At 33.8% G+C, this 27,596-nt stretch overlaps 1 protein-coding gene across 1 annotated transcript; it reads right to left on the reverse strand.

Annotated features, from left to right (window-relative positions):
• Window positions 1–27,544, reverse strand: LOC6645530. The gene is made up of 5 exons (XM_047011939.1): window positions 26,969–27,544; window positions 3,358–9,712; window positions 2,515–2,643; window positions 1,567–2,449; window positions 1–422 (listed from the first exon to the last, which is right to left on the reverse strand). Exons 2-5 carry the CDS (start codon window positions 9,704–9,706, stop codon window positions 215–217), a joined length of 7,569 nt encoding a protein of 2,522 aa, XP_046867895.1. The 5' UTR covers window positions 9,707–9,712; window positions 26,969–27,544; the 3' UTR covers window positions 1–214.
• Window positions 27,545–27,596: the final 52 nt, after the last annotated feature.

Consider the following 27,596-nt stretch of genomic DNA (forward strand, 5'->3'; position numbering starts at 1 on the left):
ATGTCTGTGTATGTATGCATGTATATATAATCTACTTATATTCTATATTCGTACTAATAGTTAATTTAGTTTTAGAGGGACATACATATACATATGTATGTATATATAATATATACATATATTTTTCTCTGTATCTCGGTTTTGCATGCTGTTTTTTTTTGTTTTTCGACTTTTGTTTTGTTTTTAAGTTTTTTTTTTTGTATGAGGCGCTGCTTTAAAATTTCATTAAAATGGTTTTAACGCCTAATAAGTTCTTGACACTGTCGTTGTATTTGATTAGCACAACCTTCGAGGAGCTAAACATGTTCAGCTTCTCGCCGGCACATAGCAATTGCAGGCAGGTGGCCTTCTCGAGAAAGTCATCGATCTTGAATTCCCGCAGTAGTTGCTTCTGTGTATTTGTGTTGTTGTTGTTGTTGTTACTATTACTGTGGCTGTTGTTATTGTTGCTATTGCTATTGTTGTTGTTGTGGGCCAAAGCATTGTTGTTGTTACTATTATTATTGTTGTTGGTCGGACAAAGCTATAGAGCGTGCATGATAAAGAAAGAGAAAAAGAATATATTAATATACTATAATTGATCAATTGATTATAAAATACAAGTATAAACAATACAAAAATTAAGGTAAACAATTAAGAACTTAACTCATTTTCTATATATTTGTGTCTGTATTGAATCTTTTATTTTTTGCCCATTGTTTTCTTTTGTATTATCCCTTTATCTTTACCTTTTCTATGTTATTCTATATACTCTTGCCTATTTGAACACCGATTATCATTTACTTAAACACCTTGATTGCTCTCTTGCATTATTGTGTTTTTCTATACTTTTTATACAATTTCATTCATCGGTTGATCCTACAATATTCTCGCAACTTTGAACAATTGTCTCTATCATGAAGGTAGCTTTAGTTTAAAAAGTATCTGTCAGATAGAATATATAACCAGAAAATACATAATATCAAATAATGGTCCTAAAAGGAAATTGTCTTAAAATGAATAACTAGGTATATTCTCTTCAAAGTCTACATTCATGCAGTATATCAAATATTGCCCATACAAAGCAATCAATATAAAGAAATTATCTTAGATCAAATATCTACATATAGTAGGAATATTCTTTTATAAAGAAAAACATAAAGCTCTTCACATAGGGGTATTTGAATAAATACATAAATTAGAATAAATTGGAAAAGCTTCCTCTTATTTGCAATAAATTTAAAACTTTTTGTACGCAGGATGTACAAATCATATTAATTGTCTAGAAACAATGTTTATGACAAGGATATGTTTTATAGATAAGACATTCTGAAAATTCTTGCTTGAACTGCTTATTGCATACTTCAGGGGGTTAATCCATTTCACAGCTTTAGATTCCCCACTGCTTTCATACGATATATTTTGTTGCTCTCTATTCTAATATTTCATTTAGTTTTTGTTTCATATTTGTTGTCTCTTCCAGTTTTGAATAACTAATTGATTTGTTTTACCATAACTTGAATAAATTATTGATATTATCTATTCGAGAATCTTTTCTAATTAAGTTGTATCCTGTGTCTAGCTCGCTGGCTCACCTTATTAAGCAGCGTATCCTTTGATTTGACTTTAAGTAAATTGCACAAATCATTTAATAGTACCCATTTATCACTGCCCTCATCTTTGAGCAAGTACAGTGGTGGCAAGGGCACATCGGCCTCTTCAAATTCAAAAATATCACCATTCAATTCATCGTTATCATTATCATCCATTGTTTCGCCATCCTCATGAGGATGGAGATGGCGTTGTTGTTGCTGTTGCTGCTGATCGCGATGATCATCATTGCCATTGCCGTTATCATTATGAGTGTTGTCGTTGTCGTCGTTGTTGCTGTTACTGTTGTTGTTATTGTTGTCATTGTTGTCGTCGTCGGCGTCGGCGTTGTTGTCGTCATCATCTTCCATTTCCATTTTAACCTCATTCTTGACATTCACAACATTTGTTACTACCACATTATTCTCAACATTTGCATCATTGTTTTTATTATTATTGCTATCTTCCTCGGTACCGGGCTCCAATTTCACCATCATTGTTGTTAATGTTGTTGTCAGTGTTGCTGTTGTTGTTGTTGATGATGACGATGATGTTGTTGTTGTTGTTGTCATCGTTGTTGTCTGTGTCGTTGTCATTGTCGTTTCTGTTTCGGTTTTAGATGTTGTTGCTGTTGCAGTCTTTGTTGCACTTGTTTCCCCATTCTGTTTCAGCATTGCTGCTGCTGCTGCTGCTGTTGTTGTCATCTTCACATCTGCTTTACTCTCCTTCTTCTTATCCTCATTTTCCTTTATTTTCCTCATTTTGGTAGACATTAATCCATTACGCACTTTAACCTTTCTTTCTCTACGTGGAGCTCTGCTCATATCACAAGATGTGTTCGGTACATTATCGAATATATCATAACCATATTCCTTAGCATCTGTAAACGAAAAACAACGAAGGATGAAATATTTCCATTTAAAAAAGAAACATTCATTCACTTACCAAATAACTCCCAGGGTCCTTGAAAACGCATTGGTTTGATGTCAGTGGCAGCACTTTGTGCATCGCTGAGATGGGCTCGCAAAATGCCACGCATCAACTTGCTTGAAGCTAACATTAGCGGGGTTTGACCTAAATTATAGAAAACAAAATGAAACCAATTAGTTGATTATAAACCATAAAGAAAAAGAGAGAGATAGAGAGAGAAAGGGAGAGAGTTCTGCTGCCAGCTGCATAACAGTAACCGAAACCATAAGCCAAACATTTAGTTTACTGCATCATTTAATATTAGAGAGTATGTTAAAATAATTTCAACACAAATTTGGCGAATCGAATGTTTAAAATAAAGTCACGCATCATATTCTTGAATACCCTACATTAAACGGAGAATGATGAACTCTCATAAAATCAAGTTCTACAATTCGAAAATATAGTAAACTCTGTTGGAAATATCGAAATATATATAGAATTATATGTAGAAAATATTGTTTTTTAAAGTAAATCGCTTTTCAAATTGGTAAATCTTACTTAAATATTAAATTTGGTTTTTTCCACTTCATTTAGTTGTAATTATCAACTGGTTTTAGCGTTAAAGATTTGGTAATTTGCCATTGCAATTGTGAAGATCTTTAGCTAAGTAAGATAAACTCTAAGTCGTCTTAAACACAAGGTTTAAAACAGTTCGAATGAGTTCAAGATCTAGACTGAAGATATATTTGGACTTTGTTGTAATAAAAATAGGTTTCACCATTGACATTTTAGCCAGTTTGATCAAAAGTCTTGTAGAAGTTTAAATTTTGATTTCATTTACACACACTTATCCAATTTTCACCAACTATACCTCACCTGAGTACGTTGCCAGCAACGGATCAGCTCCATAGGACAACAAAAGACGTACAACCTCTTCGTGATCATTCTCGATGGCGCCATGCAATGGCCTAATGCCCGATTGTGCGGCCTCCGAATGATTGGCACCAAATTGTAATAAAATTCTAGCAATTTCCAACCAACCCTGCGTGCAGGCCTCATGCAATGGTGTATAGCCGGCATTATCCTTCTGATCGGGATTCATGCGCATACGATCTAGGCAATAGACCACAACATCTATGAGTCCTTGACGGGCGGCTTTATGCATGGTGCTCTGTCCCACACCCTTATTGAGTACCCATTTCTGTATCTCACGACACACATCCATTTCAGTCTTAACCTTGAGAGGCAAATGTGAACTACTGCCAGCAATTGTGCTATCCGTATCATCGAGCCGTTCATCGGCGGCACTTTGAGTCGATTGCTGTTCCGAGGTATTTAGATTTGTAGATTGCATATGATTATGTTGCAGTGGAGATGATATATTTCGCTGTTGCTGCTGCTGCTGCTGAAGATGATGATGATGATGTTGCTGCTGTTGTAAATGATGTTGTTGGTGGCTGTTGTTGTTGTTGTTGTGGTGATGATTATTATTATGGTGATGTTGGGACTGTTGCTGTGTGGACTGTGGACGTTTCTTTTTACGTATATAATCGAACCCAGAGCTCCCCTTACGACGTAAATACTTTCGCTTATTATGCGGTGGATTTGCTGCAGTAGTTGCATTAGCCATTGCCGTGGCTGGTAGCTCGGTAACAGCTCGTCGTGCCAATTTATTATTATTAGCACTTACAATACGATTCATTTGATCGAGAAATTCTTCATATTTTTGATAACTTATCGTTGTATCATCATCCTCATCATCCGCTGCACCGCCGCCTGCGCCCTTATCCTGACCCTGTGCACGTTCGGGTGGTGCCGAAGCTGGACGTTCCGGGCCGACAAATATTTCACGTATAATCTCACGACGTTGTTGCATTTTGGATTCCGTGCGAGTTTTACTCGACAAAACTTTGGTATCGAAAATGCTAAAATGTCGCCGACTTAGATCATCGATATTATTTGTGGACGATGCTGATCCAGGTCCTCCTCCTGCCACATCCTGTTGCTGGGGCTGCTCATAGAGTGAATTCGAGGCAGACGTTTGTGATAGATCACTATGCACTTGCAAATGATTATGAGACGATGATGCTGGCGCTGAGACTGATGACTTTGTGGCATTATTGCTCGTTGTGGTTGTTGCTGTTGTTGTTGTGGTTGTCGTCGTCGTCTTCTTTTGACTGCCATTCGTCACCCGCAAGTGTAGGACATCAATTATGGATTTCGGTGTGGAATTCTCTTGCTGTTTGCTTGCGGCCTTGGTCTTGGGACGTCTGCCACGATTCTTAAAGCAGGCCAACTCTTGACCCAGATCACGTTGCTCCAAATCGGGCAATGAGCTGGCCACTTTATTCAACTTATTGATGGAGATCAAACGATGTGGAATTTTTAAAGCTAATTTATAGCGATATTCTTCAAGAAATAATTGCTGCTGTGGTGAGGTTTTCGTGGCATTTGTTTGTTTTCCACTGGCACCTGCTGCACCACCGGCTGCTCCCTTGCCACCCTTGAGTTTCGAACGTCCACCATTCATTAGCTGCTGGCCAAGATCTTGTTGTTTGTTACGTAAACGTGTGACCATCATTTCTTTTTTACTATCTACCACTTTCCGTACGTATTTACGTTTGATTTTTGTCGTGGAATTGCGTATGATTTTATCATTACGCAACACTTTACTATTGGCCAGTTGGAGTTCGAGTTCTTTTTTACGTTTCGAACGGGTCATTGTGTTGAGATTGTGACCAATGCGATTTTTAATCGTATTGGTTGTACGTTGCTGCTGTTGAGGTTTATTATTAGATGATGCTCCACCAGTGGCAGCTGCAGCTACTCCGGCTCCTGCTACTGTTGCTCCTTTAGATGATTTCTTTTCATTCTCTTCATCCTCCCCCTCCACCTCCTCCTCATCGTCATCATCGTCGTCGTCATCGTCGTTGTTGTTGTTGTCATCTTCTTCTGAACTACTACTGCTACTACTCTTGGATTCCTCCTCACTTTTGCGTTTTGTCAAGGACTTTGGCGTGCTAGTGACTTTAGTTGTTGACGTTTTTAGAGCAGGCGTAGTTGGTATTGGAGTCGCTATGGTATTAGTTGCCATCGTTGTTGCAGTCTTAAGTTTTGTTTTCTCCTCACTGGACTTGCCACCGCTTACTTTTTCCTTCTCTTTTGTTGCTTTCACCTGCCCTCGTCGCTGCTGCTTTGACTCCTTTTCAGCATCTTTATCTGGTTCGCTGCTTTGTGTTTGCTTTTCGCTACGTTGCTCATTGACTATGGCTTGCTTTCTGGGTCTACCTTTGCGCATTAGCGGTTTCTTTTGCCGGGCTGTCTTACGTTTATGCAATTCGGTGGTATCACTTTCCGAACTGCTCGTATGTCCTGCCGCCGAGACGAGACGTGCTGCAATACGTTTCTCCTGTTGCAAACGTTTCTTCTCGCGTTCCATTTTACTTAGCTTCTTTTGGGCAGCAGCAGCGGCACCACCACCCATCGATGAGGAGATGCCATTTGTTGTGGTTGTCAATTGGGTGGTGGTGGTTGTTGTTGCCGCTGATTCGGGATCTACTGCTGCTCCTGCTGGTGGTAGAGTGGGCAATAAGGGTTGTCTCTTCAATATTCTTGCCACTGGTAAATCATCTTCACTTAATTCCAATTTAATTGTGGCAACCATAGCAGCGGATGGAACTGGTGGTGCTGTTGCTGCTACTGCTGGTGGTGGTCCCTTAGTTAAACAACTATTGAGCTGATCAACAAGATTATTACAGGTACTGCCCCAATCTAAAAGGCTATTGCTATTAAAGCTCGTTGTTGGTGGATCCAATTCCAAACCCAATTCTGCAATAGCTGCCATTGATTGTGGTGGTGCACTGACAATTGTTGTAGGTTGTGATGCCACTGCCACTGGTGGTGTTAAGGGTGGAGCTGGTTCCAATTTAATTTGTATATTATTGGTTATTTGATTTGGCGGCATCACCGATGTTGATGTGGCGCTATTGGTCGTGGAAGTAACCAAAACAGGTGGATTAAAGGTGAACCCTTTGAGCTCAGCCTTAGTTCGTATGCGTTGCTCCACCTTTATCATTGGTTGACTAGAGCTTGGCATTGGTGGTGGTGATAATGATGATGATGACGATGTGGTTGGCATTATTATATGCACTTCACGTTTAAGCATCTCACGTTCTCGTTTGGCGGCCAGCGCCTGCTCATTGATGGCTATCACTGGTACAGAGGCGGCAACAATTGTTGTTGTTGGTGGTGGTAGTGGTGGTGGTGCTGCTGATGGTTGTGATGCTGTTGCCGGTGCAATGACAACTGTTTTTGATAGTGGTAGTGATGTTGGTGGTGGTGTCGTCGTTGCCGTTGCCGTCGTTGCTGCTTCCAATTTGGCCAATTTTGCTGCTGCCTGATTATATTCCTGCAGATGACGTTTTCTACCCAAATAATTGGGATTACTGCTATTATGGAGACCAGGTCCAGGACTCGGGGTAGTCGATAGCGAGGATGTTGCCGATGAGGAAGTTGTGGGCAGAGGTATAACAATAGGTGAAGCTGATATTGAGGGTTTGTTGCTTGGTATTGTTGATGTTGTGGTCTCAACAATTGCTGGCTGGACAGCTGATTGTGATGGTGTAGGCCTCTTGGCATAGGGATTCGTTTCCAACACACTGGGACGCATCTGTTGTACGGTTTTGATAACCAAAGCCGGAGCTGCTGGATTTTGTCGTATAACATGCGTTGTATGACTTGTTGGTGGTGGTTGTGGTGGCGCTGCTGCAGTTCTTGTGGCTGCCGAGAAATTGGGTGTTATATCGAAACGTGGTAAACCCAAGCCACCACCGATACCACTACTGGCACCACTTAAACTCGTTGAGGCAGCAGCAGCGGCAATTGTTGGAGGTCTCTGATATTTGTATTCCGTTGAATCTGCCGTCTGTTTAACAGTACGCATTGACAGATCCAATGGTGAATGTAGAGCAGGTGCAGGTGCAGGAGCTGGTGGTCCTGAAGCTGTAGCTGAAGGTGCCTGTATAACAGGCAAAGTGGCTGCAGCTGCTGCTGATCTTGTTGGTGGCGGTGGTGCATTCCTTAACGATGTTTCCATATTCAAAGTTTTCTTAATTATCTGTAGATTCAATTCTTGTTCGCTTGCCGTATTCCTTTTCAGCATATCATTGATCAAAGCACGATAGTTGGGTTTAGTTGCTGAAGTGGATTTCTTACTCGAGACTTGAGACGATGTTGATGGCGGCGGCGGTCCAGCACCACCACTTGATGGCTGACAGCAGATATCTGGACCATGTGGATAGACTTGCACTTGAGTCGAATAATTGCTGGCACTGCTCGGCGCTGGTGATGGTGATGGTGGCACTGCTGTCATCGATGTCATTGGGCCTAGCTGTGGCGGTGTCGGTGAGGCTATTGCTCCGGCTGCTGGCGACGGTGTACCATGATGATAGGAATAGGAATATGCTGCAGCTGTTGTTGAACCACCTCCTCCTCCTACTCCACCTGGACCTCCTGCTGTGTCATGTTGCTGTATCAATTTACCATATTTTGTAGGATAACCATGCGGTGTAACCGATGACGAATTGATATCATGATGCATCTCCTTATTGTTTGTATCAGAATTTGGCGGGTTATTGTATGGATTGTGATAGAGCGAGGATCTGGTGGTTAATTGTGGTAAACTTGGTGTATGATGATGCTCCGGTTCTAGCTTCACATAGGCAGCAGACGCACCACCACCACCAACAATTGATGGCGGTGGCTTGGCGGGTTTCGTTGTATAATAATGCGATGAATTGATTGACCTTCCCGCATATGGACCGGCAGCAGGCGGACCTGCGACAGCAGCACGTGCATATTCTAAACTTGGACCAGGTTCACGTACATATTTCTCTATGGCCTGATTGACAGCCGTCTGGAACATGGGCATATATAGACTCTGATGTTGTGTCGGTGTGGCAGCTCTTGCACTACGTAACGGCTCGGTTGGCGTCTCATAATGCGATGGACATTTGCGTCCATAATTTGGACTTGGCTGTTGTTGCTCATGCGGTTGACTGGGATTCACCACCACATGCTCGACATGATCATAGTTACGTGACGACAATGTGGTGGATGAGGCCGCAGTTGGTTGCGAGGCTGATGGCGGTAATGCCGAAGCTGTGGCTGGAACTGATGACACTGCTCCGGCTCCTGGTGGTGGTGCATAGCTGAGCACTTTGGCTGCAGCAGGTACTGAGTATTTCATATCCTCATAATAACGATTGCTATTGCTTGGACGTGGTGGCAGAGGTGGTGCTGGTGGTGGTGCTGGTGGTGGCGCAGCTGTGGCTTTGCCATAACCACCACCATATCTCTGCTCATCAGCTGGTGGCCAATAAGCTGTACTATGAGGTGGTTGGGATGGCTGTTGTTGCTGCTGCTGCTGCTGCTGCTGTTGTTGTTGTTGTTGTGTGGGTGGTGGATACATTGCAGCAACGCCATGATATTGATGCTGTCGTGGCGCTGGCGCTGGTGGCGGTGTCTTATAAGATGACCAATGTGTGGGATCAAGTTTTTTATTAACCGCCGCCGTTAAATCTCGATTGGAGGTATAATATTGTAAATGCGGATCACCAGCACCACCACCGCCACTACCACCACCACCACTACCCCCACCAACAGCAGCAGAAGATGGGGTAGCTGGTGAAGATGTAGCCACCATTGTGCTTGAGCTGGCTTGAGCAGCACCTGTCGGTGGCTGAACAGATGCTGCTCCTGATCCTCCTGTTGGCATTACATTACGATGTGTTGTCATATACATGGCCAGATTTCGACGATCCTCAGCTGTATGAGAATGCGTATTATAATTGGCGGAGGAGGAACTGGAGGAATTGGAGCTACTTGGAGCATGTTGCTGATGATGATGCAATTGCTGATAGTGTTGCTGCTGCTGCTGCGTTGGTGGCGGTGGATGATGCTGCTGGTGGTGATGTGGTTGCTGCTGCTGCTGGTGGTGATGATGTTGCTGTTGCTGTTGCTGCTGATGATGATGCGGATGTGGTGAATGCGTTTGATGGTGATGGTGGTGTTGTTGTTGCTGCTGCTGTTGATGATGGTGCTGCTGCTGGTGGTGGTGGTGCTGTTGCTGCTGGTGATGGTGGTGTGACAATTGCTGATGTGACTGCGGCAAGGGCGCTGCCGTATGATGATGTGTTTGATATTCGTGATGTCTGTTCGGATCCATTTTGATCTGCAATTTTAAAAAAAGAAAACACAGAAAATGAATCACAAATGTCTCTACAGAATTCTAAAGTTGGACTTAATCAAGAGATAAATGCTTAAAGTAAATATTACTCAGGCTTTAACCCAGATATACAGTGGTTCACAGTATATTCGATTCAATTTATATAAATGAATTATTTTTTATATTGTTTTTCAAAGAGATATTAACATACTATGCCAGAAAAAACTGAAGAACATAATCTTCACTTATAATTTCTTAAAGATTTAAAGATTTGATTAATAAAATAAATAAAGTTTTCGTTGGTATCTCGAAATTTTGAGCAGTTTCTGTCAAATTTTCACTTATTTTCTTTTCTCTGGTTCTGTTATTGGTGCTTATTTTTCTCCTTTTAGGCTAGCAAAGTTCCCTACATATGAGTATCAAGTTTAGTATTGGACTTCTTTGGAAATCCAATATTTTAAGGATATTTTGACCCTTATTGTAAATGGAAACGGAAAAGTATATCCTGGAATATTTCAACTAAAAAAACAATGATTCAATTGATCTAAAGAGGTTTTAAGCCTTGAGGAAACTCTTTTTCACTTCAACGAAATCTTACTCGAGCTCAACTGGTAAAGTCTCTTAATAATTTTGTAGTATTTGTTATTAAAGTTATTAATATGCAAAAACCTTGAATGTTTTCTCTATGTATGTATGTAAAATCTATAAATGTAAAACAGAAATTCACTTGAATTCAAAAGTTGACTTTGCCTTCAAATTGAATAAATATTATTCCCATGAAAAATCTGTGGAATTTCGTGCATTTATTACAAGAACCCAAAAACCCGAGAAAAAGAGAGAAAGAGTGAGGAAATTGAAATTCTCTATACTAATATACAAATTAAATTTCTGCGAAAAATGTAACTATGTAAATTTTATTAACAGTCACACAACAACAAACAAATGATATAGATTAGACAGATAAATGGAAATTGCTGACTATTTGTAATAAATATAACAAAAATTTTGTTGTCCTATAAATAGATTTCCCCCTCGTTTCGAATTAAACTTTTAAAACAAATTAACAAACATCTTTTCTACTGTATCCCTCTCTTTCTCTCAAATCCGTCTCCCTCTGACATTGTATAGACAAAATGACAATTAACAATGTCGAAACACGCCCACAAAAAAAAAAAAAAAGAAAATCTAAAAATATATATTTCAGAATGAATAACAAATGACAGATAGACAAACGGACAAACGGATAGTCTAAGCAGTTTTGTAAGCAAAATGAAAAAGTTTTGTTTTTTCACACAAAAATAAATAACGAAATATATTTTTGTTTTTACTTTTTGTTGTTAGTTTTGTGTTCTCTCTATCGCATTTTGCGTTTTGATTTGTTTATATTAGAAATTAGATTGCCGAGGCCTTGCCTTGAAGCGCGTATTCTCGCTGTTTTTTTTTTTTTTATCTACGCTGATTATTTATAAATGCCTTTTGCTTTTGTTTTTATCAGCAACACGTGAGAATAGTTTTTATTTTCTCTTTCAAATACGTTTTTATTAATAGTTGCAATAACAACAACAGCAACAACAACGCCATACAACAACAAACATAGAAGCAAAGAAAGGCCGGGCCCATTTATTATATACATACATACATACAAATATAACCATATAATACAATCAGATCATTATCAATATGCCAATTTATAACTACAACTTAATAATAAATACTTTTTGAGTTTTCTGATTTATATATTATATTTTATATCAATATGTATGTATGTATGTACATACATATAGTATAAAGTCCTAATAAAGATACAAATATAACAAAATTGAAATTTTTAATACAATAACATTCATTTTAGCTACCTATTTCTTTCAAAGGCTGGTTTTAGGTTTCCTGAATATACATAATAGTAATACATGTAACGTCTATCTGCTTCTTTTTCACTCACAACACTTTTGAAATATCTAATATTAAATGAAATGTAGCAGATTTCTATAACGCGGAGCAGTTAAATTATTATGCTACTTTTTGTTCATATATTTATAATAAAGATTCTATATCGCCTGTAATTTCAATAATAAATATAGATACTCAACGTATTAATGATGTAAATATAGATATCAGTAGTAATAAGTTTTATTCTGAGGTAAGCCCGGAGGATTTTTTGTTAAGTTTTCTCCTAATTTGATGTAACAATAATACAATTTAATAATAATATATCCAAGATCTGAACTCTTAATTGAAATAGCATTTTCTTATAACTAACAGATGCAATATGTAATTGAATTGAAAAATATGAAAAAATCTCTGTAGAGCACCAAAACAAGTGTGGAAATATATTGACAAAGTGTGGAAATATATTCACAAATCAGCATATCCCACTTAGAATATTATAAGAATTCTTGTCATATTTGAAATTTTGTTCTGATTAAAGGAGATTAAAGGAGGAATAAAATTGTATCCTAGCCAATTTAGGTTTCGAATCCTTTATTATTCCTTTAATTTAAGTACGTAAATCTTATTTTGAGCATACGGAAAAGTCATTTTCAAGTCTTAATATGGGCTCAAATGGGACTAATCAAGTGGATTTCTGTTAAAACAATCCTCCAGTTGGTTAGTATTTATCATTTTTCTTAATATTTTAACAATCCTATTTAACTTTCTACTGATAAAGCAAACCAATTCTTTAAGAAATAACTCTTTAGATATTTTATGTGCATATTTCATTGTTAAACAAGGATAATCATAAAAAAAATATCAAAGAAATATTATATACCCCTGCAGTCCGTGGTAATATTTTTCCATGTTCCCAACTCTTTTTCTGTAACTACGGATTTGCACCGACGGACATGACTATATCGACTCAGCTTCACATGCTGATCAAGAAAATATATAGTTTAAGGGGTCGGAAACGTCTCCGTCTGTGCGTTACAAACATCTGACCAATTTTATAATACCCTCTCTGCAAGGGTATAAAAAAGCTTTTAAATTGGAACTAAAAGTAAAAAAAATTGCAATTAAATTGATCTCTTCTATCCGAAAAAGTCTCAAATCACATGTCTTCACAAATAATTCCCACACTCTGGGAAAAGTTTAATTTTTTCCATGTTCCCATTTCTCATTTCGTAGTAAGGGTATAAAATGTATCTAAATGAAATGTGCATTATTTTATTGGCTTATATCAGTTTGTTGCTGAGCGCTAAAATGTGTTGCTTTTTTTTCTGCTTTCTTAAATTTAAATACGTATCAAAATATAAAAGAAACAAAAAAATGTGTGAACACGCGCCTTGACTTTCATGGCTTATCTCATGCGCCTTCTCTCCCTCTCTCTTTCTCTTTCTCTCTCACTCGTTCTCTTTCTCTCTCTCTCGTTCTTTCTTTCTTTTTTTTTTTTGTGAATAACATATGGTTGAAATTTCAAACTTAACACGAGCTCCGGCTAAAAAACCGCAATGGAAATGTTAAGAATTTGAGAACTTCGTTCTCTTATCTCGCATATAAACGTGGAACAATTTGTAGCTACTATACATGAATATATATTAAATATGCATATATTTATATATGCTCATGTATATAATGTACTTTGAAGCATTACAAATCTTATAAAGAACAAAAATTTTAATATTTACTTAAAATATTTCCTCATTTTGGTTTTTTGATTCATGATTCACATTTTCTCTTTCTCTTTCTCTCTCTCTCTCTCTCGCTTTTTGGTTCATTGGAAAGTCGATTTATTTTTATGCATGTTCTGTGTCTTTAGAAAGTCGTTGAACTGTTTGTATTTTGCTGTTGTTGTTGTTTTTATTGTTGTTAATATTGCTAAGTGTTCTCCTTTTTTTTTTGGTTTTTGTTTTAACAATTTCATCAGTTATTGCAAATACGAAAAGACATTGAACGATAACATTGACCCAGAAATAGAAATCGATGAATGAATGAATGAATGCCACACACATATATTCAATTTTACCCCATTACATGTTTCTAGGCTTTAGATTTATTCCTATTATACATACATACATACATATGTATTCCTTTCTTTATAGTTTGATCTTTTCATTCTCTTTTAGTGGTGTTAGTTCTTTTCTTTTATTCTCTTTATTTTCATTTAAATGTAATAAGTACTAGCATTAATGTTAAATTGAGCAAAAGAAGACAAACAAACCCATCAGAATTTCTCTTAATCCTTAAAGATATGGTAACAAAATCGTAACCCGATTTCTATATATGTAGTCTAGCATAATTTAATATAAAACAATTAGGTAGCTGAATAATAACATAACAAGGAAACCTATATTCGTAAGTTAAAAAAAAGAAAAGAAAGTTTAATTTATAAAGAAAGAAAGCCAACAACAAAACTTTAAAAGAATGTTGGTGCCTTTTTCTCCTCTTTCTTTGCTTTTGGTGAAAATAATCAATTCATAACAAATTTGAATATACTTATAGCAAAGTTCTATTCAGTGACTCATTAATATTACTAAATTTAATCTTATTGTTAGAGAATTGGAGCAAAACTAAAAAAACAAAGGTAAAGTAAAGTTAGAAGCTAACAATTTAAATTTCTATCCCCATATTTATTTTTATACATGCAAAACTTGTGAATAATTTAATACATTTTTGTTATTATTTTTTTTTTTTTTTGCTGCCGTGATATTTGAGGTTAATAAACTTAAATTGCGATTAACAGACTAATTTTTGCCATATTACTCATTAAATTTTCACGTGAAACCAAAATTGTTTTCCCTTAGCGTGTTTATTTTTTGTTTTTACTCAACTATTTTGTGTTTTGTTTTCAAGAAGGGTATATTAACTAAGTCATAAAGTTGGCTTATGGCCAATAGATCGATGGGCTATCTATAATGTTAATAAGTTTGTGAATGCTTTGGTTATTGTTTCTTAGAAGAGATCTCTTAAGAATTTTAATATTCGGGGGAAAAAATGTAGAGAGTGTTAAAATAAGTATTAACTGGAACCAAACACCACAAAAAATGCAGTGTAGGTGATAAGGATGTGCCGAAAATGGCTTGAAAAATCCATAGGATTTGTCTTGTGTGATAAAGAAGAGTATTTAAATGGCAAATGTTCTCACAAATGCAAAATAAACAAGTGACAAAAATATATAGTACATATAAACAGAATAGACTAGATAGAGCAGAGATTAACATGATAAAGTATGATGGGCTAAGCCGAAGTTTTTACTCCCTTATATTTTCCAAACTCTTATAAAACTTGGCGGTTTTAATTTTTGAACTTTTTGGTCAATCGTTCTTAAATACTAAATTTTATACCATTAATGAAATGAAATCGGCTTCTCTGGTTAATCAGTTATCCGGGCTCCCATTTACCGGGATGAAATTGAGTTTGTTCCCTTGTCTCTATTAGCCGTAATAACCTCTTCTATCCGGGATAGCAAACGAAATGTTTTTCTTTTCTAAAATAGCAAAATGAATTCGGTGTTTTACCGATTTTGGTCAGGAATCAATAAATCTCGATTTGCCGGGATTTCCGATGGCTCTGGTTTGGAACGTCCCGGTTAATAGTATTTGAAAAAGTCAGAAAATTCATTTTCTCTGCTTTACAAACTTGTGAACAATTTTTAAATATTATTCGCTTAGAATTTTTGAATATACATATATGCAAAATCCAAATAATTAAAACTATTTTATTTAGATACTAAAGGCAACAAATCAATTTACTTTAAGAAGACTCTTTCAAACGACGGCAAAAACTTAGCTCCCCCATAGTTTTTTAATTACTAAATGCATTTTTCCCAAGAAATACGACCTTGGTTTATTGTTGTTGTTGTTGTTGGTTTTTTTGTGCTTTTATGACAAGACTTTTGAGTAAAGTATTAAAAAAAAAATGCAAAAAAAAACCAAGAAAGAGAAGAAATAAAGAAATGATCCGCAAATCATATAGAAATAACAATAACAAATAATCAACTGGCAATGATTGCTGTTTATATTGTTGTTGTTGGTGCTTTAGCGCTTATTTAGCATTTAAATTTGGCATTTGTTGTTTTATAATTTCTCATTTGGCAAAAGTTCGTTGTGCTCTTACATACTCAACGACGACGACGACGACGACGACAATGGCAATACGAATGGGCATGGGGATTGGAGATTGGGGAATGAGATAGGGGGATAAGGGGGGGAATGGATGCGGTATTCGCCTTCACATTTGCTTTTGCTTTCGTATTTCAGTTTAGTTCGCGTTTTTCATTTTCGTTTGTGTATTTATATCATTTGCAATAACAAAAACGAAAAAAAAAAAATAGCAACAAACATATCAAATAAAAATGCGTCACAAATTTATTTGCACTTTTGTTGTTGTTCTTGTTGTTGTTGTAGAGGGTGGAGAAGCATTGGATGCCATTGGCTGGGTGGCAGAAGAAGGGAAGGGAAGGGAAGTCATCATTATATTAGCCTTGACCTCCGCAATCAATGGAAGAAGAGCAGGAGGAGAAGGAGAAGAGTATACTGATGGGGTCCCCAAAAATACAGCCTGTGCAAATTGTTTTTAGGAATAAATATTTATATGTACATATACATACATATATATATATATATGTATTTGTTCTTGTTTTGCTATGGAAAAGTTAATTGAAATTTAGTAGATACTTTTTACTTTTTTTTGGGGTCAGTTTACTTGATTGTGTAGAAAGTGTTTCTCTTTATCTCGAATTTGACACAAATGTCTATACAGTATGTATTTATATGGAAAGTGGGCTAGGTTAAATAAATAGATAATAGATTATACTATTTATCTTTACACTTTGAGTTGTGTGTTTGCTAATTGATAAGACAACATTCACAAATGTGATGTAAAACAATCAGAGAGAGATATAGTATATACATATATTATATATACTTTAAGTAGAGCTGATCAAGTAGAAAGCTTTTCACTTTATACCCCATATAATATATTTATTGATATAATTTATATGTATTTACCGTTAAGGTGGCAAATTGACTTTGCTTTTGTTTAATTTTACTAAGTATTTGATATTGAGGACCTAGTTAGTAGCTATACTAAGAGGTTCTCTTATATTTCCTATCTATTTATCTTATATTACCTATCTATTTCCTATCACTTTTAGTAAGTTTTAAAATTGTTAAAGATGTAATATTAGTTATTAAAAGGTTCTAAAAACTATTTTGGATATGCTAGAAGCTTCTTAAGTAACACAGGCTGATAAAAAATAAGATCCAGATTACAATGTTGCACAGGATTATGTTTATCTGTATCTAAGTTCAAAATAGTCTTCCGAAATTCGGAGTTTTGTTTTCTGTTTTTTGAATTGAAGACTAGCAATAAGAATTTAGTAGTTTTAACTAAATTACACTATGTGACTATGTGACATTCTGGTATACATTTTTTTTCTGTTCTTTACACCATTTTTAAAAACCTTTGCCCAGAGAATTGTTGGGGATTAAGATTTAAAAGTCTTCAAGTATTTTTATTCTTCTCATTTTTTAATTTGAATAATAATAATAAAATTTCATGAGTTTAAATTGTGATTTAATCATTCAAAAGTGAGCTGAACTTCATAAGTTTTCAAAGAAACTAACATTTTATACTAATAATTCTCTGTGACAAATGTTTTGATAATTGTTTACTTTACTTTTTGTTGATTAAGGCGCAATTTAATCTCGACAAATTTTCTTGTTATTATTATTATAATATCGAAAAACAGAAAAAATTCCAAATGCGAATAGATAAACATTTAATTCTCGATTAATCAGCATTTTTCTTTTCTCACACACATTTCTTGGAATCGATCGCATTACACACATTTTGAATTCTGTAGTTTATTATTTCATTATATCATTTAGACTCTCTTTAGATGGGGAGATTGTTTGGCTTTCTTCTTATATTTCCTTTGGCCCCTTTTTTTATCATGATTTACTTCGTTTAAGTTACTTTGGTATAGATTGATTTACAATTGAATTTAATTGTTATTTTTGTTTATCAATTCTATTCTTTGTCTTTAAGATTCTATTGACTTTCTTTTTTAACTTACATTTTTTATACATTTTTCATTAATTGATTTACTTTTTTTTTTTAAATATTCTTTTTTGCTTTTATTTTATCATGTAATCATAAGTTTTGTTTTCATCGAGATAACGATTAATCTCGTTGTAATCTTGTTTCTATATATGTTTTGTTCCAAAATTTCTACTTTATGTTAACTGCATTTAAGAAACAAAAATGCGGGCAATGAAAAATGTTGTAACGATGCAAAAGCTAAACTAAAAACAGGCAAAAAAAAAAAAAAAGAAAAGAAACAAGAAAAATGAACTCGAAATGAGCGCGAAAAGATCCAAACCAGATGATGATGATGATCATGATAATGATGATGATGACGAAGCCCCAAACGATCGTTGAATGTTTCGCCTTTGGGGGCCAACGGCATACGAATGTGATGTGAATTGCCGTCGTCTTGGTCGTCGTCGTCTCGAATCGTTTATGTATATCTTGTATTTGTATTTGTATCTGTATCTTTTAGTTGTATCTGTGAACTGTATTTGTATCTGTATCCGTAGAATTTATGTTGTAATACACACAAAAAACAAAAAATAAAAAAAAAGTGCGCGTCGAGACGAAACGGACAGATGTTAGTATGCTCTTTTTTTTCTTCTTTCTTTCTTTCTTGGTTGGTTTCTTTCTTTCTCTCTCCCGCTAAGATGATGACAAAATCGACAGCAAATTCCCCCCTAATAACGTATAGTTTCTGCCAATACCCTTTAATAAATAACAAATTCACTTCTCTGACATCAACTCTGTTGACTTTCTCAAGTTTTGTGCGGTTTTCCCCTCCCCATGAAATTTTAATGGCCTTGAAATAGAGAAAAAAATTTCCATAGTTCATTTTTAATGTATAAAAAACTCTACTCATTCAACAACAGAAAATACCTGTGAAAGACATGTGACATATCCGTCTATATTAACTTATTGGCTACATTTAGCGTTTAGTTTTTGTATTTAATCAATTAAAAACCAAAAATCATATCATATAATGTGACTCATTAAGCTATTCGGACCACGAAAAATGAAAATTCAAAAGACAAATATGTAGTTTAATATTTTAAATTTTGTGGAATTTGAAACAAATGCTAAAAAAAAAAACTTTACATTCTCTTGAAGTTGAAGAAATAATGAAAAATTTGTTTTGATTATTGGGCAAAATAACTTTTATAATGAGAATACTAATTAATTTATTAATAATATCATTACGAATTACAACAAATTAAATTAACCCAACCCTAAACTAGTCAAAGCAACTAGGCCGAGTGCTAGCTTAATTGACTTTATCCATTTATTTTGTTAACAAAGCTAAAAGCTTTAAATATTTACAAATGAGAATCAGAATGAATTATGAGATAGGGCGAATTATATATTTTCCCTGACCGATTTCAATCAACTTGAACTTTAAACAGAAATCTATTGATGAGATTTTAAGACTTTTGAGTAATTTTCACAAAGTCTTCTCCAAAATAAACTTTCGGATCAATTTGAACTCTTTGGGTATTACATTAAAGCTAATAGAATTAACTAAAAAGCCTAGATTGACCAAATATTGGTACATATATTTACATGTTTTATGTTGGACTTGAAACATTTTGTATCTAGTTTTGTGGGCATAGAAATTGATATACCCTTGATTTCAGGCTAATGCCTTTTTGTTTTTTTTATAGGGTACAATAAAAAACCACCAAACGAAGCGGGACAATTTAAGATAACAATGTCAACGACTGTGTGTGAGTTGTGTATGTACAGTACCCCCTGCCTCTTCTTACCCACTATATCACCTTTTCGTTGTTGCTGTTGTTGTTGTTGTGGTTCTCCTCGTTTGCCCCCCTTTAATCATGCAACCAAAGTAATGTGGACACACACACACGTTCAATATCAAACGACAAATTTTTGTGGTTGTTTTTGTTGTTGCTGTTAATTTTATTTCAATTTATTAGCATTTTTATATACATATTACTGTTGTTGTTGTTTGTACGTTGTAATTTGTCGTACAAAATGATTTAATTGCCACAAATTATGAATTGTGAAAGAAGGCAACAAAAATAACAGAGCAGCAAAAAGGAAGCAACTCGACAAAAAAAACAAAACGAAAAGAGTAAAAGAAAAAAGAAGGTAGAGACTGAGACACATACACAGAGACAGAGAGAAAGAGAGAGATAGGAGGAGTGACCTGAATAGCCAGGCATTTCAATTGTTCAAAGTCGTCTTGGAGAAAGTTTTTTTGCTCGTTGTTTCGTTTCGACTATGTTATAATCGACAAGAAGTCGAAAACGAAGATGAAGAAGCGCCAAAAAGGAGTTGCAAAAACAAAAAAATGAACCAATGCCAATACAAATTATTTAATAAAATGGAAATTTATTTTTTTCCACAAACATAATCCAGTTTATAAAATGGCCAAAACGAGTTCTCTAATAAAAATTTCGACACACTTTTAAGATTCTGGTAAATCCTGACCAAAAAAAAACTAAAGTAAAGAATAATTTTTCAACAGTTTTTATTTTTGCAATACGACGTTGGATTTTTGGTCAAAATAGCTAAAAGAACTTGAAATCGCACTTAATATCCTTATACAAATCAAAATTCATATTGGCAATGATTTGATAACGTTTTGTAGCACTAAAACTCGTAGAAGGTACAATATTTTGAAATAATCATCGGACAAAGATTAGGGATTATTAAGAATTTTCCAGTTATGACTCAGTATTTACATGAATCTCTTAGAAGGGAAATTTTAACCTCTGAAAGTATATAGTTTTTTCTTTATTTCAGTACCTATAATTAGCTATAGGAAGGAGATCATTTTTTGAATTGATTAGATAAGAAAGTAACTAAGCTTCTCAAAATCAAGAGCAGAATCAGATCCAATTTATAATTTTTATTCTTACATTCAAATAAGACTTTTTATGTGGTAGTTTTTCTTTGTTTTTCGATATGCTAAGACTTACTAATATTTAGCATTTACTTTTAGCAGATTGCTTGTTATATGTATATACATATATTTGGGGTATTTCCGCTAAATTTGTAACACAAATATTTATTTGAAGGTTTAATAAGTTTTTCAAGAACTAGCAAAGATTTGAGATTTTGTCTTAGGGTCGATGATAAATTTCCCCAAGTAAGTTTTTCATGTTTCCGGTTTGTGGGTTTTGTAATAATCACGTTTTGCATTTCATTTAAAAAAACAGCATGGTTTTCGAGGGGGGAGGGAGCCGATGATTCTCCCCCATTCACTTGGGGTTTTTTATTTTGTTTTTCAGCTACCTCATTTCACCTATCACAACATAAAGTTTTCCTCACATAGAGGAACCGTTTTTCTCTCTTCTTTTTGAAGTGCGACTATGAAACTTACTTCAGATCTGGTTTTGGGTGCCCTTTTTGCCAACAAATTTGTTTACATAGTTTATTTTTAGTGTACACACACACACACACACTCTCACAAATAGAGCCCACAAGTTTTTTGTTTAAACCATTTGCTGACTAGGCAAAAAAACAAAATAAACTTCCTCACATTTTGTTGTCATATTTAAATTTTCTGTTGTTTGTTGATTCTCAAATAAACGCAATCTATGCATTCTAATTTATCATTATTTGATATGACTCATTGTCAATTGGGAGGATGAGGATGAAAATTAACTGATTCGCTAGCAAAGATCCAATTATTTGTTTAATTATTTAAATGTTTTCAAAAGGGGAGCTAAAATTGTTCACAGAAGTTTTATTTCTCTTATATTTTTATTCGATAAGCGGCGCGATCACAGAGCTATCAATCAAGGTCCTTTCCTTCCATTCACAATTAACTAAACTACAGGTAAAATATTATAAATAGTTACGATATTTATGCTATCAACAAATTCGAATGACCCTTCAAAAGGACAAATAGGGAGAGTGGGGCTAATCGGCGCATATATCCAGATAGAAGGCTCGTATTCTGTCATTTGGACACTTAAATGAAAGAATAATTCACTGTGCAACTATTGATCAAAGATACATTTAGAAACTGGCGTTTTACAAGTTTTTTTTTATTTAAAATAAAACAAAATTCGAAAAAAGAACAAAATATAGTGTTAAAATGTTTTCTTATAAATAAGACTTTTTGTATACCTTGGACTTTCGTTATGACTGTTAATTTCATCGTTTGTATGGCAACTACACGATACATATAGTATTCTAATCCGTCTGATTCTGGCACATGTACGGTTTTAATCAATAAATAGTTGATATAGCGGACTTTTGTCCAAAAACCGTTATGATTTTAAAGCGCCTCATTAAAATTTCACCCTAGCTTCTAGCTTCTAACACTAAAAATTTAAAAATTGTTTTAATTTTATGGAAATAAACGAATTACACACCATAAGTAAATACATTTCGGATCCTATTTTAGTTAACATTGATCAAAATCACAAATTTGATCAATATTTTTGAGCAAAACTTATTTTCGAGGTTAAAAATTACATAATCCCTAATATTTGGGATACTGCAAATTGAATACGTCCAATTTTTATCCAATTATAGTCTACCAAAATGTGATCTTAGGAAACTCATCACTTTTCGAATCGTGCTGTTATATTTAAAAATAACTTGCTGATATTTCTCTATGCTTTATATGTAAAGTTAAGTTAAATCAATTGATTTAGTCTATCAAGACAAATCAGTTTTTATATATAAATTTATATAAAGAGAGAGAAATTAGGCTTTTGGATGCTGAATTTCTTATCTAACAACAAAATAAAAAGACCTAAAGAAAATCGAATAAAAAATTTAGAGACGAATAATGATTCTTGCTTAGATATGCTTTTGACTTTAACTTTGAATAAATTTATTCAAATTGCAGTTACAAAATAATGCAAAAGTGTATAATTTAATGTTGGTTATATATATTTATGCTTATTGATTTTGAACTTTTATTAATATATATGTTTTTAGAGTGTTTCTAAGTTAAAATTTTCCATTTGACATATGTTTTTGAGTATCATTATATAAAAATCGAATTGTTTTACTTTCCATACGTACTTTTTTCTAATCTACTTTCAATTAAATATATTAAAATTATGCTTTTCTTACATTCACTTTTAATAGAATAAAATGAATATAGAATCGTATAAGATCAATTTTTTAAGCAAATTGGCAAAAATTTCCATCTAAGAATTAATAGACAAACTGATAGAGATAGATATTTCATCCAAGTTGAGATGTTTTGTGTGACATTTGACTAACCAGTTAACCAGCTAAACTGAATACAACATAGATATTTCTATAGATTTTAATTTAAAATTAACATTCTTTCTTTTTTGCTTTCTTTTTATTTTTATATTTATTTTACACCTCAAAACCGAATAACTGAACGCTCATTTCTCATATAACTAGATTCCCATAAAATAAAAAAGAATAATTTTCACAACCTTCACTCCTCTTCACAACACATCAAACAAAATGATAATTCTCACACACACTTACACACACACAAACACACACACACACTCTTTCAAGCAAATCTTGCTGCTCTCTGTGTGTTTGTTTCGAAACAAACCGGTTAAATGCTTTAACAAAAAACAAAAGGAAAAAAAAAGGGGGACGACATATCATATAGCCGATTAGAGAATACTCTACACCAACCTAAACAATTAAAGGGTATTTGGATAGGCGTTTACTTTAAAACGAGCCTTTTTATCGTTTAATATTCCCAAGATAGTTTTTTTTGTTTTAGCCTTAAATGATATTTAATCTTAATATACCCTCACTGGATAAAGGGTATTAAAAACAGAAACCGTTTAAGCGTACAATGGGGCGTAGAGAGATACGGGAAAAAGGTAGTTAGTTGTAGGAAGCAAGCACCGAAGAAGAAGGGGGGCTAGGGTAGGGGGGAAAGGCGGGTGGTGGTTGACTGACTACAACTACAACTAAATAATTATCAACCTCAACTCAATTTCCACCAATACACACACACACAGAGAGAGAGGCAGAGAGAGAGAGGAAGAGGGAGAGCGAAAGACATTGATACACTAGTTTTTTTTTTCATTTCAAACATTTTTTTGTTTTGTTTTTGGGTTATCAATTTCACATTTGATTGAATATAGATTAAACCATAGGTTAGTGCTTGTTGAGTAATTCATACATTTTTTGTTTTTATTTATTTATTTTGGCATTGTGTATGGGAAGGAACAGGAACACACACACACACACACACACAAAATTGATAATGGAATCAATTCGATTTTCAATTGACCCCCAAGCAAAACGTGACTTCTGAATGGTCAATTAATTGGCATAGCATTTATTTATTTTTTTCCCCAAGAATTTCATAAATTTTTTAATACCTAATAGTTATAAGAATCATAAAAAAAAGAGATCAAATGAGATATGTATTATTCCAATATCTTTGTAACTTTCTTGAATTTAAATTTGAATTTAAATTTAAACTAAATTGATTATGAAAATTTTACAAAAATGCTTTATTCTAATTGTATAGTTTATGTATTTATTTGTAATATTTCATTTTATTTATATTAATTCATTGAAATTTATTTGCTTAATTACGAAATAATGATTCATTGAAATGGTTCGTTTTTTTTTTGTTCTTTGTGTATTAAAATGAATGATGTATTATCTAATCAGTAATTACCTTTACTTGACCTATAAACTTGCAATAATAATTCGATATTTCATTTATAAGTGGTTTAAAGGTAAATTCATTTATGTGTACCTATAAAAAAATTACAATATTAACCAGAGTTGAGCTTACATCATGATGATAATGATAATGATTACACACTTGTTGATTTTTTTTTATTGCTAAAATATGATTTCGATGACAAAATTCCTTTTGGAAGTAGATATAAAAAAACTGATTGGAATGAATATGTATTTAATGATTCTAATCGGATATTCAAAACGGAGTTCAATAGACAACAGAGTTTTGAGTACAAATTCTTAGAATTAAATTTAAATTATAAGATTTTTGCAAGTTTATCTAATATTAATATATGTATTTAACATTCTCTCTTAATACAAAATGGATTTTCATCTAAGCTTGACTAGGATTAGAAAATAAGACTCATTCAATTTCTATTATGGCAAAACGTTAAAGTCCTTTAGTAGAGGAATTTTTAGAAAAGATCTGCATGAATGATAGTAAAATCGATTTGAGTTAACAATAATCAATGCGAAATGAATGATGTGAATGACTTTGAAAATCGACTTCAAGTGAATGAGTGAGCTGATGTTGAACTCAACATTCAAACGAATCCAAACGAATTGAATAAGTAAGAATGTAAGACAATGAGTTGCTATGCCAGTGTTGATTTTAGTATTGTATACTTTTTAAATATATTTGATTACTATATATGTTTACTATTATATGATTAAACTAGTCTAATAATGATGTTGCTATCGGGTTCAAACTCCATAACTTCCAACTAGTAAAGTATTATTGAACGGTGATGGCCTTATTTATGTTTTCTGGGTTTGTGCCAATTAGGAAATCCTTCTCAATTAGTTTTTCCAAGATTTGTCCCAAAAAGCCCCAAACCAAATAAGTGCATTAAAATTTTTGATGTTTTGAATATTTAAATTCTAATAGCCTTCATTTCACCATTATATTTCCGTACAATTTCTTTAAAATTTTATGCTTTAAAACGTCCCAATAAAAATAACACAATTCGAATAAGTGGAATGATTCGAGTGCCTTAGTACATTTCGATGCTTTGACGCTCAATTCATTGCCTTTCAATAAACGGAGTTACGTATTTTTAGAGATTTGACAAATACTTAAATTCACACTTATTCATTTCATTATGTAGTTGTCATTCATTCATTTGAAATCAATTCGAATAGATTCATTCGACTTTGATGTTTCCACCATGCATGCAGTTCTCTGGCTTAAATTAGTGATAATACATTCAACAATAAGTTTACAAAAGAATAACAATTATAAGGCATTTTATCTTTTCCTGTCAAGTTAAAAGTAAAAAGTTTAATTACTTGTATCAAGAACTCATATATTTTCGAATATGAGTTAGAGTTTCACTTGGTTTACAGGACAGGACTTGGTCTACAGGAACTTTGTTTTAAAGGACTCGTTTCATTCGTTCAAGCATCAAATGAATACAACTTTAAAGTTCATAGAATTATTTGAATATATTCATGCAATGATCTATAATCTACATACATATACAATCTATCCAATATATAATATCTTTTAGTTGGCCTTAGTAGCTAATAATTTTGTTCTAATTAGATTGATATTTTATCTTCCTTCTCATGAATTAAAAAAAATTTGAATTCCTTATAAGCTTTCTCCCTGTAATCCAAAAATCCCATTTGCTTGAATATATGAAAACTAACTTTGGAATAGAAAATTCATATTGCCGACTTATAAAAATGATTTTTCATTTGTCTTCATATATATTTGAAAAAGTTCGACAAAACACAAAAGACTTTTGATAAGATAATAGAGGTCGTTGAATTCTACAAACATTTGGCATTTCTTTTTTCTATATATCCAAATATCTTTCGAAATAGAATTTTGACGCTTTTGAAAAAGATTAAAGTGAAAATAATAAATGGAAAATTAATGAAATAAATTTTCTGCCAAAAATAACATAAAAAATTAAATTTAATTTAGTCAATTTCACGTTTCACAATTTCTCATTTAATTTCTGTTTATTATTTCAAGTAGTTAAAAAAAATATTCCCACGCTCTTAGAGATCGTAATACCGTTAGGTATTTGAGTTTTATTTGTTGCAATAAATTGAAATTAAAATCTGTTTGCCACATGTTGCTGCATTTAAAAATCTTTGGCTTAATTAAATTTACAAATTTCTATTTTATTCGGGGAAAACAATGTTAACTAAAGGGATGAAGAAGAAGAGCATATTAGGGCAGACAGCAGCTGTTATCAATATTAAACAACAGCTGAAAAAGTAACTGTAAATAAGCCACCTGTAGCCATTTCGCAAGCCACCAGAAAAAGAAAAAAAACCATAAAAAAAAACAGAACACAAAAAAATACAAGAAAATAAAAGGCGTTTATTCTATGTAGTTCTGTTTCACTTTATATACCATCATTCCCTCTCACTCTCTTTCACCCACACACATGAATACGCACACACACACACACACACACAAACACAGAGTGACACGCACACAGACACCGCTTAATTAAAGCTCAAAAACGCAAAACGTGTTTAACATTTTTGAATTTTTTCGGTTTTATGTATTTTTTTTTGTTTTTTACATACCTCAAAAAATTTGTGAATAAAAAATTAAACAGCAATGTTGTTGTTGTTGACGTTGATTATGATGCGAAGCAGTTGGAAGGATGATGGGGAGAACGAGGTTTACGGGGGGCGACGCGAGCCCTTGAAACTCAATTGCTGCTCCGTTTTAGAGTAGGGACACCCACGCTATGATTGCTTCTTCTTCTTCGTCGTCTTCTACTACTGCTGCGTATTTCTTTCTCTCTTTCTCTCTCTTCCTTCTGACTTGTTTTTGGGTTGGTTGTTTTGTTGTATTTTTTTTTTCTGTTATGTGTGTGTACTTTTTTCTCTCACTTTGACGTCGATGAAAACTTTTACTGTTAGTCGTGCGTAGTTGCTGTTGTTGTGGTTGTAATTCCTTTTAGCATTGCTTTTCACTTTAACTTGACTTGATTTTTTTTTATTCACTCACTCACACACACACACATACATTCATATACGCAAAAAATGGGGAGACGCTTTATGTATGTATGTATTTATATGTATAAAAAACCAGTATTTTGCCTTCTTTCACTTATTAAACAAAACAAAAAAAAAACACAACATAACACAAACAAAAAAACTAAAAAGAAATTGTTGAATAACGGTTTCTTTTTTTCTCTCTCTCTTG

This window comes from Drosophila willistoni, assembly GCF_018902025.1.
Source record: "Drosophila willistoni isolate 14030-0811.24 chromosome XR unlocalized genomic scaffold, UCI_dwil_1.1 Seg143, whole genome shotgun sequence".
Lineage (NCBI taxonomy): Eukaryota > Metazoa > Arthropoda > Insecta > Diptera > Drosophilidae > Drosophila > Drosophila willistoni.

Bases quoted from the DNA above. Each gene is read 5' to 3' on its own strand.
- LOC6645530 (XM_047011939.1), bottom strand. From the start codon at position 9,706: ATGGATCCGAACAGACATCACGAATATCAAACACATCATCATACGGCA. The intron at 2,450-2,514 runs GTAAGTGAATGA...TTTCGTTTACAG, and splicing joins AGGACCCTGGGAGTTATTTG to ATGCTAAGGAATATGGTTAT. The intron at 423-1,566 runs GCGAGCTAGACA...CCACAGTAATAG, and splicing joins CTGCTTAATAAGGTGAGCCA to TAACAACAACAACAACAACA.